At 43.1% G+C, this 20,060-nt stretch overlaps 1 protein-coding gene across 3 annotated transcripts in view; it reads right to left on the reverse strand.

The window, feature by feature from the left end:
- RNF115 (ring finger protein 115) overlaps nucleotides 1–20,060 on the reverse strand; it is a 64,877-nt gene that overhangs the window by 27,021 nt on the left and 17,796 nt on the right. Inside the window, exons 1-2 of one of the 3 annotated variants that reach the window (XM_075560569.1) lie at nucleotides 4,212–4,236; nucleotides 3,166–3,220 (exon numbers count right to left, since the gene is read on the reverse strand). In XM_075560569.1, the coding sequence (XP_075416684.1) occupies nucleotides 3,166–3,220; nucleotides 4,212–4,221 (65 nt within the window). In that variant the 5' untranslated portion in view covers nucleotides 4,222–4,236. Of the gene's footprint in view, nucleotides 1–3,165; nucleotides 3,284–4,211; nucleotides 4,271–20,060 lie in introns of those variants that run through there. The other 2 variants (XM_075560559.1, XM_075560551.1) reach the window with 2 other exon arrangements.

Genomic DNA, 20,060 nt, shown 5'->3' on the forward strand with positions numbered 1-20,060 from the left:
TGTGGGGAAGAAAGCCCGGCCACCCTCCCCAGTAAGGAGAGATCAAAGCCTGCTGCTGCCTGGTGGAGTCCAAGTGCGAGCAAGCCTACAGGTAAGAGCAGAAGTGCCGCCTCTCTTGGCTTCCAGGACAGTTATCTTCACAAACGATGCCCACCGTTCTCCCCACAGGGGCTGGCGAGTTCCAACCTCCAACTTGCAACACCTTTAGCAGACTGCCTGTGAAACAGCACGCTCTCCTATAAGGTTTGTTCAACACTAAAGCTTCGATTTTTGTCAAGAAGTCTTCTGGGTTAATAGATTATATGTTTTTAGCAATTCCCTCCCACCTGATTAACTAAAAACGATAAATTGTTGAATTAATATCACATATATAAATAATAAAGTAACTATCTATTCCCACAGGTCCTGAAAAGTGCGAACTATTAAATGTCATTTTCCTATGCCATTTGTAAAGAAGAGGAGTAACTGGCTGACATCTTTGTGGGGAGGTGATGGAAGAATCACAAGAACTGCTGGAAAAAGTTTTACTTCAAGCGACACACATAAGCACACACTCGCGAACCCCTGTGATACAAAGTTCACAAACCATTACAAACGGCCTTCCATTTCAGGACAGCAGCCCAGGCCATGTGCTGAGGCCACGCAGGAAACACTCACCCTGCTCAGCCTGGAAACAAAAGTGAAAAGGCAAAGCTAACCCCACTCTTTAGAATGTGCCCGCTCTCGCGCCGCAGTCTCTGATTAGAAATCCCAGGATGTTGACAGCCAGCTCGGCCAGCTCTGAGATTCACCTCAGCTGCGGAATATGCCGTATGTTTCCTCAGACTGTACTCCCACCAGCCTGCAGTGACTTCCTCTCCTCACACCTAGGATCTCCATGATTATCTTTCTCCACTTAGGCTTCCTTCACAATCCCCTCAAGGCCACAACCAAAGAAAAATCAGGAGAGTTACCTCAGCTGTCATTTAATATTTACTGAGCGCCTACTATGTGACAGCCACTGCAGAAAACAGAACAGAGCAAGACTGGAGCCTTGCCCTCAAGAGTGACTGACACTCAGTTGGGGAGGTTCCCCCGCACAAATGATGGTCTTCCTTGCAAGTATCTGCAGAACAAACTGCCCTAAACTACAACAGCCCGTGGGAAGACAGGCTGCAGAGGTCTGCGGTCCGGCTCTGCTTTCACTACCTGGTCCCAAGCGTTCATAGATTCCTGGTAACGGAAACCACCCATTCTTTTCTACGGGGCTCAGCTGCCCCTGGAACCTCCTCAGCACCCCCTTTCCTTAACGTTCCTCTAGCTATAAGAACGGCGATGATCAGGAAGATGGCAGCGGCCAGGACTGGGTACCATATCCTCTGAAGTACGTAAGGGAGCCAACGGTAGGCGCCACGACTAGCCGCAGCCAGCACCAGAGCTCATCACAGAGAAGGGTAATAAAGAAACCACATGCTCTCGGACATGTACAAGCTTAATTAAGACAACGTACAAAGGATTCCTCTAAAGGCATGTCTGATATAAAATTATCCAATATTTACAGGCAAGAAATTGTTCATTTTAATCATCCATTACGTAACAATGTACCTGCCAAATATTCAAATTGGCTTCTGAACTTTGTAACAGGGATTAGCATGCTAACTCCAACACCGAGTTCACAAAAAAGATTTGTTCACCCATTTTAAACACGGATCTCTTTCAAGAGACATAATCTTTGCATTTGAATCGTTGCTACCAATAGTACCGACCCAGTACAATCTTTTTTTAAAATCATTTTATTGGGGGCTTGTACAGCTCTCATCACAATCCATATGTACATCCATTGTGTCAAGCATATTGGTACATATGTTACCATCATTTTCAAAACACTTTCTTTCTACTTGAGCCCTTGGTATCAACTCATTTCCCCCCTCCTCCACCCTTCCTTGCTCATGAGCCCTTGATATTTATAAATTATTATTTTTTCATGTCCTACACTGACTGATGTCTCCCTTCACCCACTTTTCTGTTGTCTGTTCCCTGGGGAGGGGGTTCCCTCTTTCTCCCCTGACCTTCCCCTTACCCTCATTATTGGTCCTGAGGGGTTTATCTGTCCTGGTTTCCCTGAGTTACAAGCTCTGATCTGTACGAGTGTACATGCTCTGGTCTAGCTGGATTTGTAAGGTAGAATTGGGGTCATGATAGTTTTGGGGGTTAGGGAAGCATTAAAGAACTAGAGGGCAGGGAGGGAGTGGGGGAAATGAGGAGCTGATGCCGGGGGCTTAAGTGGAGTGCGAGTGTTTTGAGAATGATGAGGGCAATGAATGTACAAATATGCTTTATACAATTGATATATGTATGGATTGTGATAAAAGTTGTACAGCCTCCAATAAAATGATTTTTTTAAGGTTGTTTTTTTTTTTAAAGAACTAGAGGAAAGTTCCATGTTTCATCAGAATTCTCCTGTACCCTGACTGGCTCATTTCTTCCTTGTGAGCCTTCCATAAGGGGATGTCCAATTGTCTACAGATGGGCTTGGGTCTCTACTCCACACTCCCCCTCATTCACATTGATAGGATTTCTTGTTCTGGGTCTTACCCAGTACCATCTTTAACATACAAAGACACACATAAAGAATCACAAGTGAGAGCAGAATCCATGGGAATCACAGGTTCCCTTCTAGAGTTAATGATACATGTAAAATACTTAGAAAAGTGCTTAGACTAGCACCTAGCACAGGATAAGCATTACCCAAAATGTCACCCATAGAAAAATTAAAATCTAAAAATACCCTCAGGTGTAGTAAAAAGCACATAGGTCTTAAAAAAAAAAAAACCAAGCAGAATTACAATAAAAAAACCTAGAAGGGGGAGGAAAATCCATTATTTATCCCCTCCAACTGATAAAACCTTTATTTAACGCATGCACAGCATAAGTGCCTGAAGCAAGTATTTGATGCAATTATGACAGCACAAACAATATCCCAAGTTAGCATGCCATCCACACAAAATTGCTCACCTTTCTGTCATGCTAATCTTAATGTGGTATTATTGAAAACCAAAATTATTAGCTCACAATAAGTGTCTGTACCACACTGGATCCCATGCCACAGACTTCCCCAGAAGCTCCAGCTCGCTTACATACATTGTCAGCAAGCATTAGAGCGCCAAACTAATAGTACATACATACTGGGAAGTGTGCAGCTTTTCTTGGTGGTGGAAGCAGGGACCTTCAACTTTAGATTCTGCCAACAGCAACAGTATAGGAATGATCTTCTGCCATTCAAACCTCCAAAGGCATTCCTCGGCTAGGAGTTTCACATTACAGATCATTTTATCCTTCTCAACTAGACCAACCAATGTTTAATCAGATAACACCCCCAAAAAGAAAAACATTGTTTGGCCAGAAAAAGCCCTCCTCTCAGTGCTATTAAGTTTTTATCGTTTTATACATATTAACCAAGAATGAAAATGTAGTTTGAGGGGCTCCAAAAGGTTCGTGAGCAAATTGAATTAAAAGAAAATGGAAAATTTCCATGAACTTTTTGAAGTTCCCCTCATATCAACACTTTCTGAAATGTTTACCCTATTTATCATTCTTGTATCTTTATTAAGAACCGATGGAAGCCGATTTCAAACATTACAAACACAAATATCAACAATGCAGTAAGTCAAGATGGCATACATCTGACCAGAGAAACCCTACCACATTGACCCTCCTAAGAACAAGAAACTCAAGGCTTCCTTACCGCCCAGGAGGAACGGTTTTCCTGACTAGAACACTCTCATAACTATTAACGGATATCTCTGTCAGGAGTCAGCCCCCTGCCCACCAAAAGGTAGAGCGGCAATTTCCCTTCCTTCATGTTTATGTACACAAGAATGGTCATTAAAAGGCAATCAAGAATCTCAGAGAACCTTGAAAATATATGCAATTTATAGAAATATCAGGAAAATAAGTTAAAATTTACTAGATTTCCTCCAAAGAAATTCCCCGAGAATGCTGCACACCATCTGGAGTTGTGGATCTCATTACACCCAGTATGAGATAGCTTTCCGAATCTTCCTATTTTCCTTCTTCCACCCTGTCCCACTTTTCCAGAACCCACACCACCCAAAGGCACACACCCACTGCTGGCAGAGAGATTAAGTTATAACCCTTCTATTCATCCAGTTGATGCTGACAGAAAATAATTCTGATAGAACACTAGATTAATTCATGAGCTTGTACAATACCTGGAATCATCTGTCACTTCTTCAATAAAGCCTGATTCACATCTGGGGCAAATATATTCCTATAAAAAAAGGAAGAAATACATAAACGTCTTCATAATAAATATAAGTATGCAGTTGTCTCACACTAGAATGTAATACACTAGCTGGTGCTGTGAAATGCCGTATGTTCTCAATGACTCCCAGGAGAGTTCTTTCCTGGCAAATACAGAATTCCATGAGGGGTTTTGCAGAATGCCTTCATAGCTACATAACCGGTCCCTGCTGCTAACTGAAAATACCTATGCTCTCAAGGAAAGGACAGAAGTGCAATTGCTGAGCCCTTGATGGAATGGTTTATGGCAAGGCCAGATGAGACCTTGGGGAATTCCGCAACTGGACTACTATTCCCACTCCCCTGCCTGCTTTACCCCACCTCAATACACACACACCACCACCACCCCTTCCCATACAGGGGAGTATTATTTTGGAAAATGCCATATAACCTCAGTCTTACAAACACAAGAACCTAATGTTGTCTTTTGGTTATTCATATAAAACCAAATTTAGAGACCATGTACATAAAACCCAGAATGCCAGTTTATTTAATTATAATGAAAAGGGAGTCAGCTTTACCTCTACGATTCAGCATAGTCTCTCTCAGTAAGCAAATCTACCTGGAAAGTCCCATGACATAAAGGAAAACGTGTGATAATCAGGAAGCTGAATTCCACTCTCAGGTCTTCACTAATGTTAGATGTGAAGTCTTGAGGAAGTCAGACTGCCTTTCTGAGACACAACATTCTCATCTGTAAAATGTAGACACTCACTTTATAGATGTATCGTACAGATTATGATTTAGAAAATGGTGTGCCAGACGATAAAAATAGCTAACATAGTTATTCCAGACTACAATCACTGGCTTAGTAAACAAGAAATGAGAGCAAGAAGACACATGCTAGGCCAGTCTGCTACATCCATCCCAACTATTCGCATACATCAGATCCTCAAAATCAGGAGTCTGGGATCCCTCTGGCCTGGGTAGTACCAGGAAGGGCACTGTTGGTTTGCCTCCAACTCTGCCTTTTCCATGTTTTCATTACTGACCAGCAATTCCCATGCTCCCCTTTAATGGATACATGCTTTCTTCTGATAAAATATCATGCAGTAGAAGTCAATCATACCCTGAGATTACAAACAGATTAGATTTTAAGTGTTTATTTCTTGGATCACTTCTGAAGATGACTCACTTTAGATTTTATTTTTCCCTAGCTTGTTTTTCCAAGAGTGAGTAAGCTGAGCTTCATGAACTACAGGGCTTCCACATCCCGTGCCGCCCATCTTCCTTCCAGCCTTGGCTTTACCATTACAATAATCGATTCAGATAGAATTCTGAATCTTAAGCAGAAGGGGCACGTGTTGGGGGTGAATTAAGTACCCATTATATAACGTACTGTAAAAAGACAACTCTCCTCTTGGGGGAGAGGGGAGTTAAGAGTGCTGATGGCTGTGTAAGTCTACCCAACAGGAATGAACGACAGAATTGTAGAGGAAAGAAATAGATAAACGGGAACGAGTAAGATATGTCAATAAAATTATACAAAACAAACCTCTCCTCAGCTTACTTAATACCATCAAAGGACACCAAGCCTTCCGTGTAAAATATTTCCAAGATATACAACCTGCCCGCCCCACACCCTGCAGCACAAAATCTTAGCCCCTCCCCCCAAAAGCAATAAGCCATTTCTCTCATCCTTTTGTAAAAGAGAAACTACTGCCTTCAAGTTGCTCTCTACTCAGAGGAGACAAATGACTTATTTGTTGTAAATATTTTTTCGAATATATAAATGGTGACTATATTCATTGAAGTTGCCAGAAGGGATATACGGAAATCATCAAATTGCCTATTTTTGTACAAAGAAGTGATGAAGAAGCTCAATATCTTTATTCAGAGAAAGAGCAGAGGAAAGATTGCAGAACACGCCATCAATACTCCTATGCAAATTCAAGTTGAAACAAAACAAAAAGATAACTCCATGAAATCCAAAATATGACCCAACGTATACATCCGACCTGAATTTAGAGAGCAACTCAAGAATAGATGTAGTGCGCCGCACACCAATGACGAAGACCAGACAGACGTGTGCTAGGATGACGTCAAGAACCTCACACTGGAGGAAAGACAGTCATTAAAAACAAGGGGGAAACAAAATGAATGTCAGGAGACAGTCTTGTAAAAGGAAGAAATGGTGAAGTAAAAGCTGAACAGAAGATTTCAAGCAGCTTGAGAAGACAAGTCAGAAAACCAAAGCGGGAAGAATATGCTCTACATTTCTAAAGCTGAAAGAACTAAAGACAAAATCCAAGCCTCAAGTTGGAATTCTTAAGAATTCTATGGTTACCCTCCCCCGGGAAGAATTTACTTTAGAGGACGGCACTGAAGCTGCAGCTAGGGGAGAGGGACATGTCTGATCAGAGCGCACGGGAGCAAATGAAGGGGGAGGAAGAGAGAGTGGAGCACATCCTGGCCCATCAGGCCTGGAGGATGATACCCGCACTCCGAACAGCCAATGCACAGAGTGGACCATATGGCTGATCCCACTATGAAACACGACGTCCCTTGCTGACCCATGGCCCTATGGGACAACACTGGAGACTCAGTGTCGGGATTGGCCCGGACTGACCCCACAACACCACAAAACACTAAAGGTGTGCGGCAGAGCAGGGAGCTCCCGAGGGAGTGCAAATGACGGAATCTGGGCCAGAGCGTGGCACCCCTTTGGAGTTGACTGGAGGATGCACCTAGAGTTCAAAAATCAGACCTTGATCTATTTACAGGTTTTTCTTTCTCTTTAAAATTTTTTCTTTTATTTTATTAATTAACTTATTCTTTTATGGGTCATTAGTTTTCTTTTTTGTTGTCATCACTGTGTTCTCATTCGTAGCTTTGTCTTGCTATGCCTTGATTTTTGGTGCATATTATTATCTCTACAGATCTATCTAGATAAGATAGGCTGGATGAACACTCTGGAGGAGAAAACAACGGAACCGATGGTTCCAGGGGGACATAGGCGAGGGGGAGGCGGGGGTAAGGAGGTGGTGCTGACCAACCCAGGGACAGGGGAGCAACAAGTGATCCAAAATTAGTGGCAAGGAGGGTGTGAGAGGCCTGGTAGGGATTCAACAAGGACAATGTAACTGAGAGAAATTACTGAAACCCAAATGAAAGCTGAGCATGATAGTGGGACATAGGAAATAGAGGAAAGAACTAGGAGACAAAGGGTATTCATAGAGGTGTAAATACAGGCATGTATATATGTAAATATATTTTTATATAGGATGGTGGGGAAATAGATATACGTGCATATATTTATAGGTTTAGTAACAAGGCAGCAGATGGATAATGGACCTCCACTCAAGTACTTACTCAATACAAGAACATGTTGTTCTATTAAATTGGCATTCTATATGTTCACCTTCCCAACACCACCGCTGAAGACAAAGCAGGAGAATAAGCAAATGTGGTGAAGAAAGCTGATGATGCCCGACTATCAAAAGATAAAGCGCGTCTGGGGTCTTAAAGGCTTGCAGATAAACAAGCAGTCATCTAGCTGAGAAGCAACAAAGCCCACATAGAAGAAGTATACCAGCTTGTGTGACCACGAGGTGTAAAAGGGACCAGATATCAGACATCAAAAAACAAAAAAATCATATCAGTGGGTGTCCACCTTCCTGATATTATCATTGAAGACAAATGAGTGCATAAGCAAACGTGGTAAAGAAAGCTGATGGTGCCTGGCTATCAAAAGAGAGAGTGTCTGGGGACTTAAAGGCTTGAAGATAAACAAGCGGCCATCTAGCTCAGAAGCAACAAAGCCCACATGGAAGAAGTACACCAGCTTGTGTGACCATGAGGTGTCAAAGGGTCAGTTATCAGGTAACAAAGAACAAAAAATCATATTGTAAATGAGGGTGAGTGAAGAGTAGAGACCCAAAGCCCTTTTGTCAGCCACTGGAGATCCCCTTGCAGAGGGGTCTAGGGGACGAGATGAGTCAGTCAGGGTATGATGTAGCACCAATGAAGAATACAGCTTTCCTCTAGTTCCTAAATGCTTCCTCCCCACCCCCACCCCCACCCACACTATCATGATCCAAATTCTACCTTGCAAGTCTGGATAGACCAGAGGATGTATACTGGTGCAGATAGGAGCTGGAGGCACAGGGAATCCAGGGTGGATGATACCTTCAGGACCAGGGGTGTGAGTGGCAATACTGAGAGGGTAGAGGGAGAGTGGGTTGGAAAGAGGGAACCGATCACAAGGATCTACATGTGACCTCCTCCCTGGGGGACAGACAACAGAAAAGGGAGTGAAGGGAGACTATAAATTATAAAGGGCTCATGAGGAAGGGGGAGCGGGGAGAAAGGGGGAGAAAAAAAGAGGACCTGATGCGAAGGGCTTAAGTGGAGAGCAAATGTTTTGAGAATGATGAGGGCAATGAATGTGCACATGTGCTTTACACAATTGATGTATGTATGGGTTGTGGTAAGAGTTGTATGAGCCCCTAACAAAACGTTTTTTTAAAAAGGAAAGAAATTCTATGGTTAATATATTGATTAATACCCGAAACATTAAAAAAAAATGGAAGGAGTAAGCACAGTCACTGTACCAAACAGAATCAGTTGACAGTAAGCCATGTAAGGAAGTAGCCTATGATGAAGAACGGATGGTGTTGAGAAGAGGCCTCGCTGCACTAAAGGCACTGGGTGAGAACATGGCTGAAGGAACTGACCAATTGGGTTGTTGTAAAAAAATGCAATGACAGTGGGGTTCACTCATCTTTGGAAAGCAGTTACCTGGCCAACAAATTAGAAGAGACACATATTTGTGTCCATCCCAAAGAAAGGTGATCCAACAGAATTTGGAAATTATTAAGCAGTATCATTAATATCACATGCAAGTAAAATTGTGCTGAAGATAATTCAAAAATACTTGCAGCAAAACACTGACAGGGAAGTGCCAGAAATTCAAGCTAGATTCAGAAGAGTGATGGCTATCATTGCTGAGATCAGATGGATCTTGACTAAAAGCAGAGAATCCCAGGAAAGATGCTTACTTGTGATTTGCTGACTATGCAAAGGTATTCAAAGATGTGAATCATAAAAAAATGTAAGACTGTAACAAGATAGCACAGTGAAGAAGAGCAATTCCAGGACACCATTACGCTCATCTGAACTGTACACAGACCTAGGGGCAGCCATTCCAACAGAAGAGGATACGAGGTAGTTTAAAATCAAGTATGTCAAGTTTTATCTTTCACCATACTTATTCAATCAGTATGCTGAGAAACCGTCTAAGAAGCTGGACTATAGGGAAGATCACAGACTGAAGACTGGAAGAAGACTTATTAACAACCTGCAATATGCAGATGACACAATCTTGCTGGTTGAAAGCAAAGACAACTAACTTGAAGCACTTACTGATGAAATCAAAGAAAACAAACTTCAAGATGAATTAACAACACAAAAGAAAACAGAAATCCTCACAAATAGACCAATAAGCAACATCAGGATAAATGAAGAAAAGATTGACCTTATCAAGGATTTCACAGACCACAATCAACACCTATGGAAGCAGCAGTCATGAAATCAAAGCATGTATTGCATCGGACAAATCCTCTGCAAAAGATCTCTTTGGTGTTTAAAAGCAAAGATATCACTTTGAAGTTTTGGGTGCACTGGCCCAAGAAAGGGTCTTTTCAACTGCCTCATGTGCTTGCTAGAGCTGTACAATGAATAAGGAAGACCAAAGAACTGATGCCTTTGAATTAAGATGTAAAAGAAGAATATTAAATACCAAGGACTGCCAGATGCTACTTAACAGGGAGAATGGCAAGACTTGATTTCATACATTTTGGACATGTTATCAGGTGGGACCAGTTCCTGGAGAGGGACAAACACCATGCTTAGTAGCAGGTCAGGGAAAGAGAAAGGCCCACACCAGACAGATTGGCTGAGACAGCGAGGGCAACAATGAGCTCAAACACAGAGCTGTGTGATGGCACAGGACTGACCAGTGATGCATGAAGCATGGTGCTTCACAGAATTCACAGAAAAATGGGACTGATGTGAATTGCACCTGACCTGATCCCACCACACGGAGGCAAAGCACGGGGGGAGCGCAGCGGAGCAGCGGGGGAATGGAGTGGCAAGGTCCCCAGAGAATGCTGAAAATGGACTTTGGGGCCAGGACGTGGTGCCCCAACAGACTGGACTGGAAAACGCTCCTAAGGGCCAGCAAACGATCCTTGAACGAACTACAAGCCTTTCTTTTGTGAAGTGTTCTGTTTTGTTCTTTGTCAGTGGGTTCTTGTTGTTTTGTTGTCTGGTTGTATACTGTTGCTTTTTTACCCTCTGTCTTGTTTTCGTGCATGTTAGTGTCTCCACAGGTCTGTCTGAATAGGACAGGTTGGATGAACTATCTGGAGGAAAAACAACGGGACCGACAGTTCCGGGGGGACTTGGGATAGGAGGAGGTAGAGAGGGGGGTAAGGAAGTGGTGTTAACAAACACAGGGACAAGGGAACAACATGGGACCCAAAATGGTGGTGAGGGGGGAGTGGCAGGCTTGGTGGGGATTGATCAAGGGTAAGGTTGCGTAGAGAAGAGGTATAGCTGTAACCCAGGTCGGAACGGAGCATGGTAGTGGGGCAGGAGGAAAGTCAAGGGAGATGGAGGAAAGAGCTAGGAGTCAAGGGGCATTTATGGAGGTCTAGATAAAGACATGTACATGCAAATATATATATGAGGATGGGGAAATAGATCTATGTGTCTATATTTATAGGTTTAGTATTAAGGTGGCGGGAGGACCTTGGGCCTCTACTCAAGCACTCCCTCAGTGCATGAATACTTTCTTTTATTAAATTGGTACTCTACAATGCTCACCCTCCCGACACAACTGCTGAAGCCAAAGCAGGTGAACAAGTAAATGTGGTGAAGAAAGTTAATGGTGCCCAGCTATCAAAAGAGATAGTGTCTGGGTTCTTAAAGGCTTGAAGATAAACAAGCGGCCATCTAGCTCAGAAGCAACAAAGCCCACATGGAAGAACACACCAGCCTGTGTGATCACGTGGTCCCGAAGGAATCAATTATCAGGCATCAAAGAACAAAAAAATCATATCATTGGCTGCACACCTCCATGATACGATCGCCGAAGACAAACGGGTGCATAAGCAAATGTGGCGAAGGGGTCTTAAAGGCTTGAAGGTGAACAAACGGCCATCCAGCTTAGAAGCAACAAAGCCCACTTGGAAGAATCACACCAGCCTGTGCGATCATGAAGTGCCAAAGGGACCAGGTATAAGGCATCATCATATATATATATATATATATATATATATATATATATATATATATATATATATATATATATATATATATATATATATATATACCATAGTGAATGAAGGGGGAAGTGCAGAGTGGAGACCCAAAGCCCATTTGTCTGCCAATGGAGATCCCCTCACAAAGGGGTTTAGGAGAGGAGATGGGTCAGTCAGGGTACGATGTAGTACTGATGAAGAATACAGCTTTCCCCCAGATCCTGGATGCTTCCTCCCCCCCAACTACCATGATCCGAATTCTACCTTGCAAGACTGGACAGAACACAGGTTGTACACTGGTGCAGATAGGAGCTGGAGGCACAGGGAATTCAGGGTGGATGATACCTTCAGGACCAGGGGTATGAGGGGTGATACTGGGAGAGTAGAGGGTGAGTGGGTTGGAAAGGGGGAACAGATTACAAGGATCCACATGTGACCTCCTTCCTGGGTGATGGTCAGCAGAGAAGGGGGGGAAGGGAGACTCCAGATAGGGCAAGATATGACAAAATAACAATCTATAAATTATCAAGGGCTCATGAGGGAGGGGGGAGCGGGGAGGGAGGGGGAAAAAAAAGAGGACCTGATGCAAAGGTCTTAAGCGGAGAGCAAATGCTTTGAAAATGATTAGGACAAAGAATGTACAGATGTGCTGTATACAATTGATGTATGTATATGTATGGATTGTTATAAGAGTTGTATAAGCCCCTAATAAAATGTTTTAAAAAAAAGAAAAATGGGACTGAAAGATCGTGGAATTTTTCTGGGAACTTTCTGAAGCCCACTCGTATTTGAAAGGGTTGTCTTGAGTCAGAATTGACCCAATGACCACTAACAACCACCGGCCATGCACTCTCCACACATGAAATTCATGCCAATTCAGGCCAACTCCACATGTTCAGTACAAAGTTCCTGGGTGGGTTTTATTCCCCGCTTCGATATTTTTTCCATAATCCTTTATCATCCTCTTTCAAGCCAAGCCACACTTCCTCACTTTTCGAAAGCATACAGTTAACCACAAAATAAAAGCACCAGAACTTCTCAATTTTGCTTCCAATTCCACCGTTACCTGGGTGGTCTGAAAAGGATCAGTTTCTCCATCTGTAAAACTAGAACACGAATGCTCTCCTCTTTGTCTCGCCCGGCGTTCCTCCAGGCACCCAAGAAGTGTCTCTCCCACTATGGTGTCCACGGAGCCCCAGCGGTGTAGCGGTCAAGCACTAGGCCATAGGCTCCCACACTTGTTTGGCCTACTGCCCCCTCTGGCAATTAAGAACTTGGTACTAAAGCCCACAACCCAAGGTACAGTGTAAGTCTGCTTTTGCAGGCCCCCTGGTTCATTCCAGTGCCCTCTCCAGGGGGTGGTGCCATCCACTTTGGGAAACGCTGCAGTAGACTGCTAACCAAAAGGTCTGTGGTTGGACCCCACCAGCTACTCACAGGAGATGGGGTGAGCTCCTGGAGTGAAGATTTACAGCTTCAGGGCCCTCTAAGGAGGGATTATCTCTATTGCAGTGGGCTTGGGGAGGGGGACCGTAATTCATATGTCCAACTATTCATTTAAGAGGGAGCGTATCCATATTTGGCATTCTGAAATTACCGTATATACTTATGTATAAGCTGAGTTTTCAGCACATTTTTAATGTAGTTTTTGTGGTAAAATTAGGTGCCTCGGCTGATATTCGGGTCGGCTTATAGTCGAGTGTATACAGTAATTCTCTGAGTTCAAGAACCCTTAAGAAATTATCATTTAAGCTATAAATCAGAAGGTGGGGACAAGAGAAGAGCCTCTTCCCCACCTTGCCATTCCCATTCCCAACCCCCCACCCACTACCCACCCAACCCTGGCCACAACTGGGGAAGTTAGGCCACAGTTTCAGTGTTACACAAGGGTACCTATACAACTTACATACTGTTGAGAGCTGTGATTCAGTTCAAGACAATAAAACTACTTTGGTTTACGGTCTCACTCACTAAGAATAGTAACATTCACAATCTTCATCATTTTGTTCCTGCATTCCAGGCCGTGACCGCACACTGACATTATCAGGGACTCCAAAGAGGAGTGTATAATCCACCAGTCTCCTTTAGCTTATTGTGCAACAAGACTGAGAATCAGGTCGCAGGACAAAGACCCTTACTTGCTATAAGCTTGATCAAATGGACAAGCAGCCAAATTTTCTGTGGGAAAAAAAAACAACTACAAGAAATAGCAGAGATAAAATTAACCTCAAACAACACTATATGGCCAGACAAGATTCAGTTACAATGCTCTTTGTTTTAAAATTAGCAAGAGGGGAGATAACACAGCAGCTTGGACATAAAATGCTAACTGATCTCCAGGACTAAGTCTTTAGTTCTGATAGTACTACGATGGTTTGAAGGAAAATTTATCTTCTTAACATTTAGCTTAGGTTGACAGAATCCTCTCACACAAACCAACAACATTCATTCACTCAGCAAATGTTTTCTAAAGCTCTACATTCGAAGTATGATGCAGAACAGCATACTCGGTAGGGAAAGAAAAATAACCTGGGACTGAAAGCCACTGAAACCAAGTGCATGTGCTGATAAAAATCATGTTTCCACCAATTGTATTCTAGCTGCAAGACAAATAAAACCACACAAAACAAACGTATTTGAATATCCTAGTCTTAGGTACTTAATCTTAAAATAAAAAACTGAGCAATGCTTCAGAACAGCATGATGGTTAAAAGCAATAATTTCAAATTAAGCCAAGCTGGACTAGAACCAGAGTAACCAACCAGCTGTGTGATGTTGGGCAAGTCACTTCACCTAAATGAGAGAGTGCCTGAAATATTTAAGCTTTCAACAAATTGTAGGTTCTAATAAATGTCTCAAGGAGCCCTGTAGCATAATGGGTTGTGAGTTGGGGTGCTAACTTGCAAAGTCAGTAATTCAAAACCACTTGCTGCCTTCAGGGAGAAAAAAAATATGGCTTTCTGCTTTTGTAAAGATTTACAGCCTCAGAAACCCAAAGGAGCAGTTCTACCTTGTCCTGTGAGAGTCACCAGGAGTCGAAAAAGACTCAATGACAATAAGCGAGTAAATACATTTCTCTGGGCAATCTGAATGCAAAGATTTCTCAAATACACCATATTCCACAAAATATTAGTCAGTGGCCTGCAAGAGCAAAAACTAAAAGTCTGGAAGTGACTGGATTAAGTATAATTTCAATACTGAAAGATTTTCAGAGCTTTAATATGATTTTTTGTCATAAAGGAGGAAGTGGACTGGCAGAAATAGAAAGAGGTTTAGAATGCAGTATTTTGTCATTTTGAATTCCTATTAAACCTTCTGGCTCACAGCCTGGAGAACAATGATTTAGACTACTGGTTTCCTCTGCTGACCTATAGATTCCACAAAGCAGTTTTAAAAATAAAAACTTGGGACCACACATGGATTGCCAATTTTTAAGTTGCCAAGTAAATACATTTTTATTTTAATCAGCACCTACTAGCATCATCATTTCATCTTAAGACTAAACTTTTAAATTAAATCTTTTTAACATTGTGCAAAATGTACCACAGTGTTCTCTGTTCTGCCATGTGCCCACAGGGAAATCCAGAACCTCTGATTTATACAATGCAGATAATATTTGAAATTCTAGTTTTAAGTTTCTATTAATGAGATAAGAGAAATTCACCGATTCAATATGTGATAGGTAGGTTTATTGTGCCAACATGGCCAATAGGAACATGTGGGATTAAGTAAGGTCGCAGTTTGATTGGAGGGTAGAAGAGATAAATGGCTTGGCAAACCCTGCCTGTCTCTCTTGCTCTCTGGTGATCGGACCAGTGTGCAGCTGGCTTAGCACGTTCTCTGCCTCAACTTGTGAGCTGCACTACCCATGGGACACCAACCCGTGGATCGTGTTGCTAGAGCTTGAGGTTCCTTCAAGACCTGTTTCGCCACACTGCTGGTGCATATATCACTTGAGCTTGGGACTGTTGGATTCTGTCATCTGGCTGACTATTTGTGACCCACCCTGCTATTTGCTGCCTCTGGCCAGATTGCCTGCATTGCTCTACAGAAGACTCAGCTGTCTGTTTCCTTGACCTTGAACTGAGCAGCCCTCATGAGTTAAAGGACTTTTAGTATGTTAACTGTTTCACAAAAGTGAGTTGAACTGAGCCCTCTGTACCGCTGTGTGTACTGATTAGCTCTAATATTCCTTTGTGCTGTCTTTCTCTCTATCTATCTACCTATCTATCTATCTATAAAATCCTAAGTGTACTGGTTTTGTTTCTCTAGAGAACCCTGTCTAAAACACAATATAAACTGTCCTCACTGATCATTACAAAGTAAGAAAACAAGTAAATGGAATAGAGTAAGAACAAAAGCAGCTCAAAGAAACAAAGAGAGATGTTTATAAAACTGTCCTGAAAAGGAAATTATCCCAGAACAAATTTACCTGTCACCAAATCCCAAGTCTTCAAATATTTGAGGTTTTAACTTATTCAGTCTACACTGCCAATATTAAGGAGCTTTGTTTTATTTAATAAAAGAAATTCTCAGCATTATTCACTCAAAAGGACTGTACATGCTCATAGATTGTAACTTCAAGAAAAAATTTCAGAGGTAAAATTTAAATTCCAGTAGGATTAATTCAGGGGACAGCACATAATTGTCTATTTGGGAAAACTATATAAGAAAATTCAACCCAGTGTCGCAAGGTGTGAATGCAATATCCCGGCGTGGAGGAGGGAACCGGTGGAGAGGTCTGGGAGGCTGGCCCCAGCACCATAAATTAAGTGGATTCCTGACCCTCCCCCGAGAAGAATTTGTTCCAAAGGACGACATTGACCCTGCAGCTATGGGAGATGGACATATTTGATCAGAGCACACGGGAGCAGATGAAGGGGCAGGAGGAGAGAGTGGAGCACAGCCTGGCCCACCAGGCCGTGATGATGATGTTCCTGAGTAGAGCAGCCAGTCCACAGAGAGAACAACATGGCTGGCCCCACTATGAGACATGATGTCCCTCAGTGACTAAGCGTGATACAGGGGACAGCACCGGAGACACAGTGTGGGAATTGCACCTGACCTGATCCCACCACACGGAGGCAAATCACTGGGGGAGTGCAGCGGAACAGCAAGGGAATGGAGTGGCAAGGTCCCCAGGGAATGCTGAAAGTGGATTTCGGGGCCAGGGCGTGGTACCCCAACAGACTGGACTGGAAAACGCTCCTAAGGGCCAGCAAACGATCCCTGAACTAACTACAAGCTTTTCTCTGTGAACTGTTTTGTTCTGTTCTTTTTCAGTGGTTTGTTTTGGTTGTTTTGTTGTCTGGTTGTATACTGTTGCTTTGTTTTCCTCTGTCTAGTTTTCGTGCATGTTAGTGACTCCACAAGTCTGTCTGAATAGGACAGGCTGGATGAACTATCTGGATGAAAAACAACGGGACCGACAGTTCCGGGGGGACTTGGGGTGGGGGGGTAGGTGGGGTAAGGAAGTGGTGTTAACAAACCCAGGGACAAGGGAAAAACATGGGACCCAAAATGGTAGAGAAGGGGGAGTGGCAGGCCTGGTGGGAAATGATCAAGGGTAAGGTTGCTTAGAGAAGAGGTATACTCTAGCCCAGGTGGCGATGAAGCATGGTAGTAGGGCAGGAGGAAGGTCAAGGGAGATGGAGGAAAGAGCTAGGAGTCAAAGGGCATTCATGGAGGTCTAGACAAAGACATGTACATGCAAATATATATAGGAGGATGGGGAAATAGATCTATGTGTCTATATTTATAGGTCAAGTATTAAGGTGGCGGAAGGACCTTGGGCCTCTACTCAAACACTCCCTCAATGCATGAATACCTTCTTTTATTAAATTGGAACTCTATGATGCTCACTCTCCCAACACAACGGCTGGAGCCAAAGTGGGTGAACAAGTAAATGTGGTGAAGAAAGCAGATGGTGCCCGGCTATCAAAAGAGATAGTGACTGGGGTCTTAAAGGCTTGAAGATAAACAAGCAGCCATCTAGCTCAGAAGCAACAAAGTCCACATAGAAGAACACACCAGCCTGTGTGATCGAGTGGTCCCAAAGGGATCAGTTACCAGGCATCAAAGAACAAAAAATCATATCATTGACTGCACACCTCCATGATAGGATCGCTGAAGACAAATGGGTGCATAAGCAAATGTGGTGAAGAAAGCTGATGGTGCCCGGCTATCAAAAGAGATAGTGTCTGGGGTCTTAAAGGCTTGAAGGTGAACAAGCGGCCATCTAGCTCAGAAGCAAATAAGCCCACATGGAAGAAGCACACCGGCCAGTGCGATCACGAGGTGCCCAAGGGACCAGGTATAAGGCATCATGCAAAAAAAACAAAAAAGATATAAGTGTGTGTATGTATGTGTATATATGTGTATATGTATATATGTATGTATATATATGTATATATATATCATATTAAATGAAGGGGGAAGTGCAGAGTGGAGACCCAAGGCCCAAGTGTCGACCAATGGAGATCCCCTCATAGAGGGGTTTAGGAGAGGAGATGGGTTAATTAGGGTGTGAGGTAGTATCGATGAAGAACACAGCTTTCCCCCAGATCCTGGATGCTTCCTCCCCCCAACTACCATGATCCGAATTCTACCTTGCAGGGCTGGATAGGACAGAGGCTGTACACTGGTACATATGAGGGTTGGAGGTACAGGGAATCCAGGGTGGATGATACCTTCAGGACCAAGGGTGTGAGGGACGATGCTGGGAGAGTGGAGGGTGAGTGGGTTGGAAAGGGGGAACTGATTACAAGGATCCACATGTGACCTCTTCCCTGGGAGAGGGACAGCAGAGAAGGGGGGAAGGGAGACTCCGGATAGGGCAAGATATGACAAAATAACGATGTATAAATTACCAAGGGCATATGAGGGAGGGGGGAATGGGGAGGGAGGGGGGAAAAAAAAGAGAACCTGATGCAAGGGGCTTAAGTGGAGAGCAAATGCCTTGAGAATGATTGGGGCAGGGAATGTATGGATGTGCTTTATAAAATTGATGTATGTATATGTATGGATTGTGGTAAGAGTTGTATGAGTCCCTAATAAAATGTAAAAGAAGAAAAGAGAAAAAATGATTAGGGCAAAGACTGTACAGATGTGCTTTATACAATTGATGTATGTATATGTATGAACTGTGAAAAGAATTGTATGAGCCCCAATAAATTGTTAAAATAAAAAAAATTTTTTTTTAATTTAAAAAAAAAGAAAGTAAAAAAAAAAAGAAAATTCCACGTTACATACAATCCAAAAGCTGAAATTATGGACCTCATCATGGCCCACCAAGCCCCAGGGGCGACATCCCTGCTCAGAGCAGCCAATGCACAGAGAAAACTGTAGGGCCGGATATGACGTTCCCTCACTGACCCATAGCACTCTGGGGGACAGCACCGGAGACACTGCAGAAAGTGTGCCTAGTCTTTCCCATGCACAGCAGGTGAAACTCAAAAGGGGTGCAACAAGGCAGCAAGGGGTGTAAAGTAACCAGTCCCCAAAGAATCCTGAAAACAGACTTCTGACAAGGGGGACACGGATTGACACTTCATCAGACCCAATTGGAAAACACTCATAAGGGTCAGCAGACAGACCTAGAACTAGTTATTGATTTTTGTTTTGTTTTTTCTTTTACCCTATGTCTATCTATATAAGATAGGTAGGACAAACAATCCCGAGGAGAAAACAACGGTACCGGAGGAGGGGAGGGGGGCTGGGGGAGGAGGAGCAATGTAGCCAGCATATGACTAGAACTTGGATCCAAATCAAGGCTTTAAGGATGCACATTCAGGTCAGCATGTTCTGCAAATGGGTCATTTTGATTCTCAAGGAAATGCAGTGTGTGTGTGTGTGTGTGTGTGTGTGTGTGTGTGTGTGTGTGAGAGAGAGAGAGAGAGAGAGAGAGAGAGAGAGAGAGAGAGAGAGAGGTGTTCCTGGAATTTGTTTGGTCCTTGGTTCTTAGCTTTATAGATTGTATCCTTACAGAACCAGATGACTTGTTTTCTTAGACAATGTAGTTTTGAGAAAGTCATTTTTTTCGACTTAAAAACAATTTGAGTAAACGTAACCAGTTGCATATTCCTAAACTTTAACACAAATAGAGAGGACACAGCTCAGTTCCTTGCTACATGCCTGAGCGAGTTGTAGCCCTCTGCTGTTTTACAGGTTCACTCCATGTGCTTCTCATTCCTCTGCATCTCCGTCCACTTACAACAACAAACTCGGGGAGGAGGGAACAGGAGACCTAAAACTGATGGTGAGAAGGCCTGGTGGGGTCCGATCAAGAGCAATGTACCAAGAGGAATGACTGAGCGCCAAGTGAAGAGTGAGCATGGCAGTGGGGCAGGAGGAAGGTGAAAGCATATAGAGGAAAGAAGTTGGAAGCAAAAGCTATTTATAGAGGTATATCTATAGGTATGTATATATGTAAATATAGTATAATGAAAGGGATAGAGCCCAATGTACATATATTTATATGTTAAGTATTAAGAT

This window comes from Tenrec ecaudatus, chromosome 1 (genome assembly GCF_050624435.1).
Source record: "Tenrec ecaudatus isolate mTenEca1 chromosome 1, mTenEca1.hap1, whole genome shotgun sequence".
In the NCBI taxonomy this organism is placed as follows: Eukaryota; Metazoa; Chordata; class Mammalia; order Afrosoricida; family Tenrecidae; genus Tenrec; species Tenrec ecaudatus.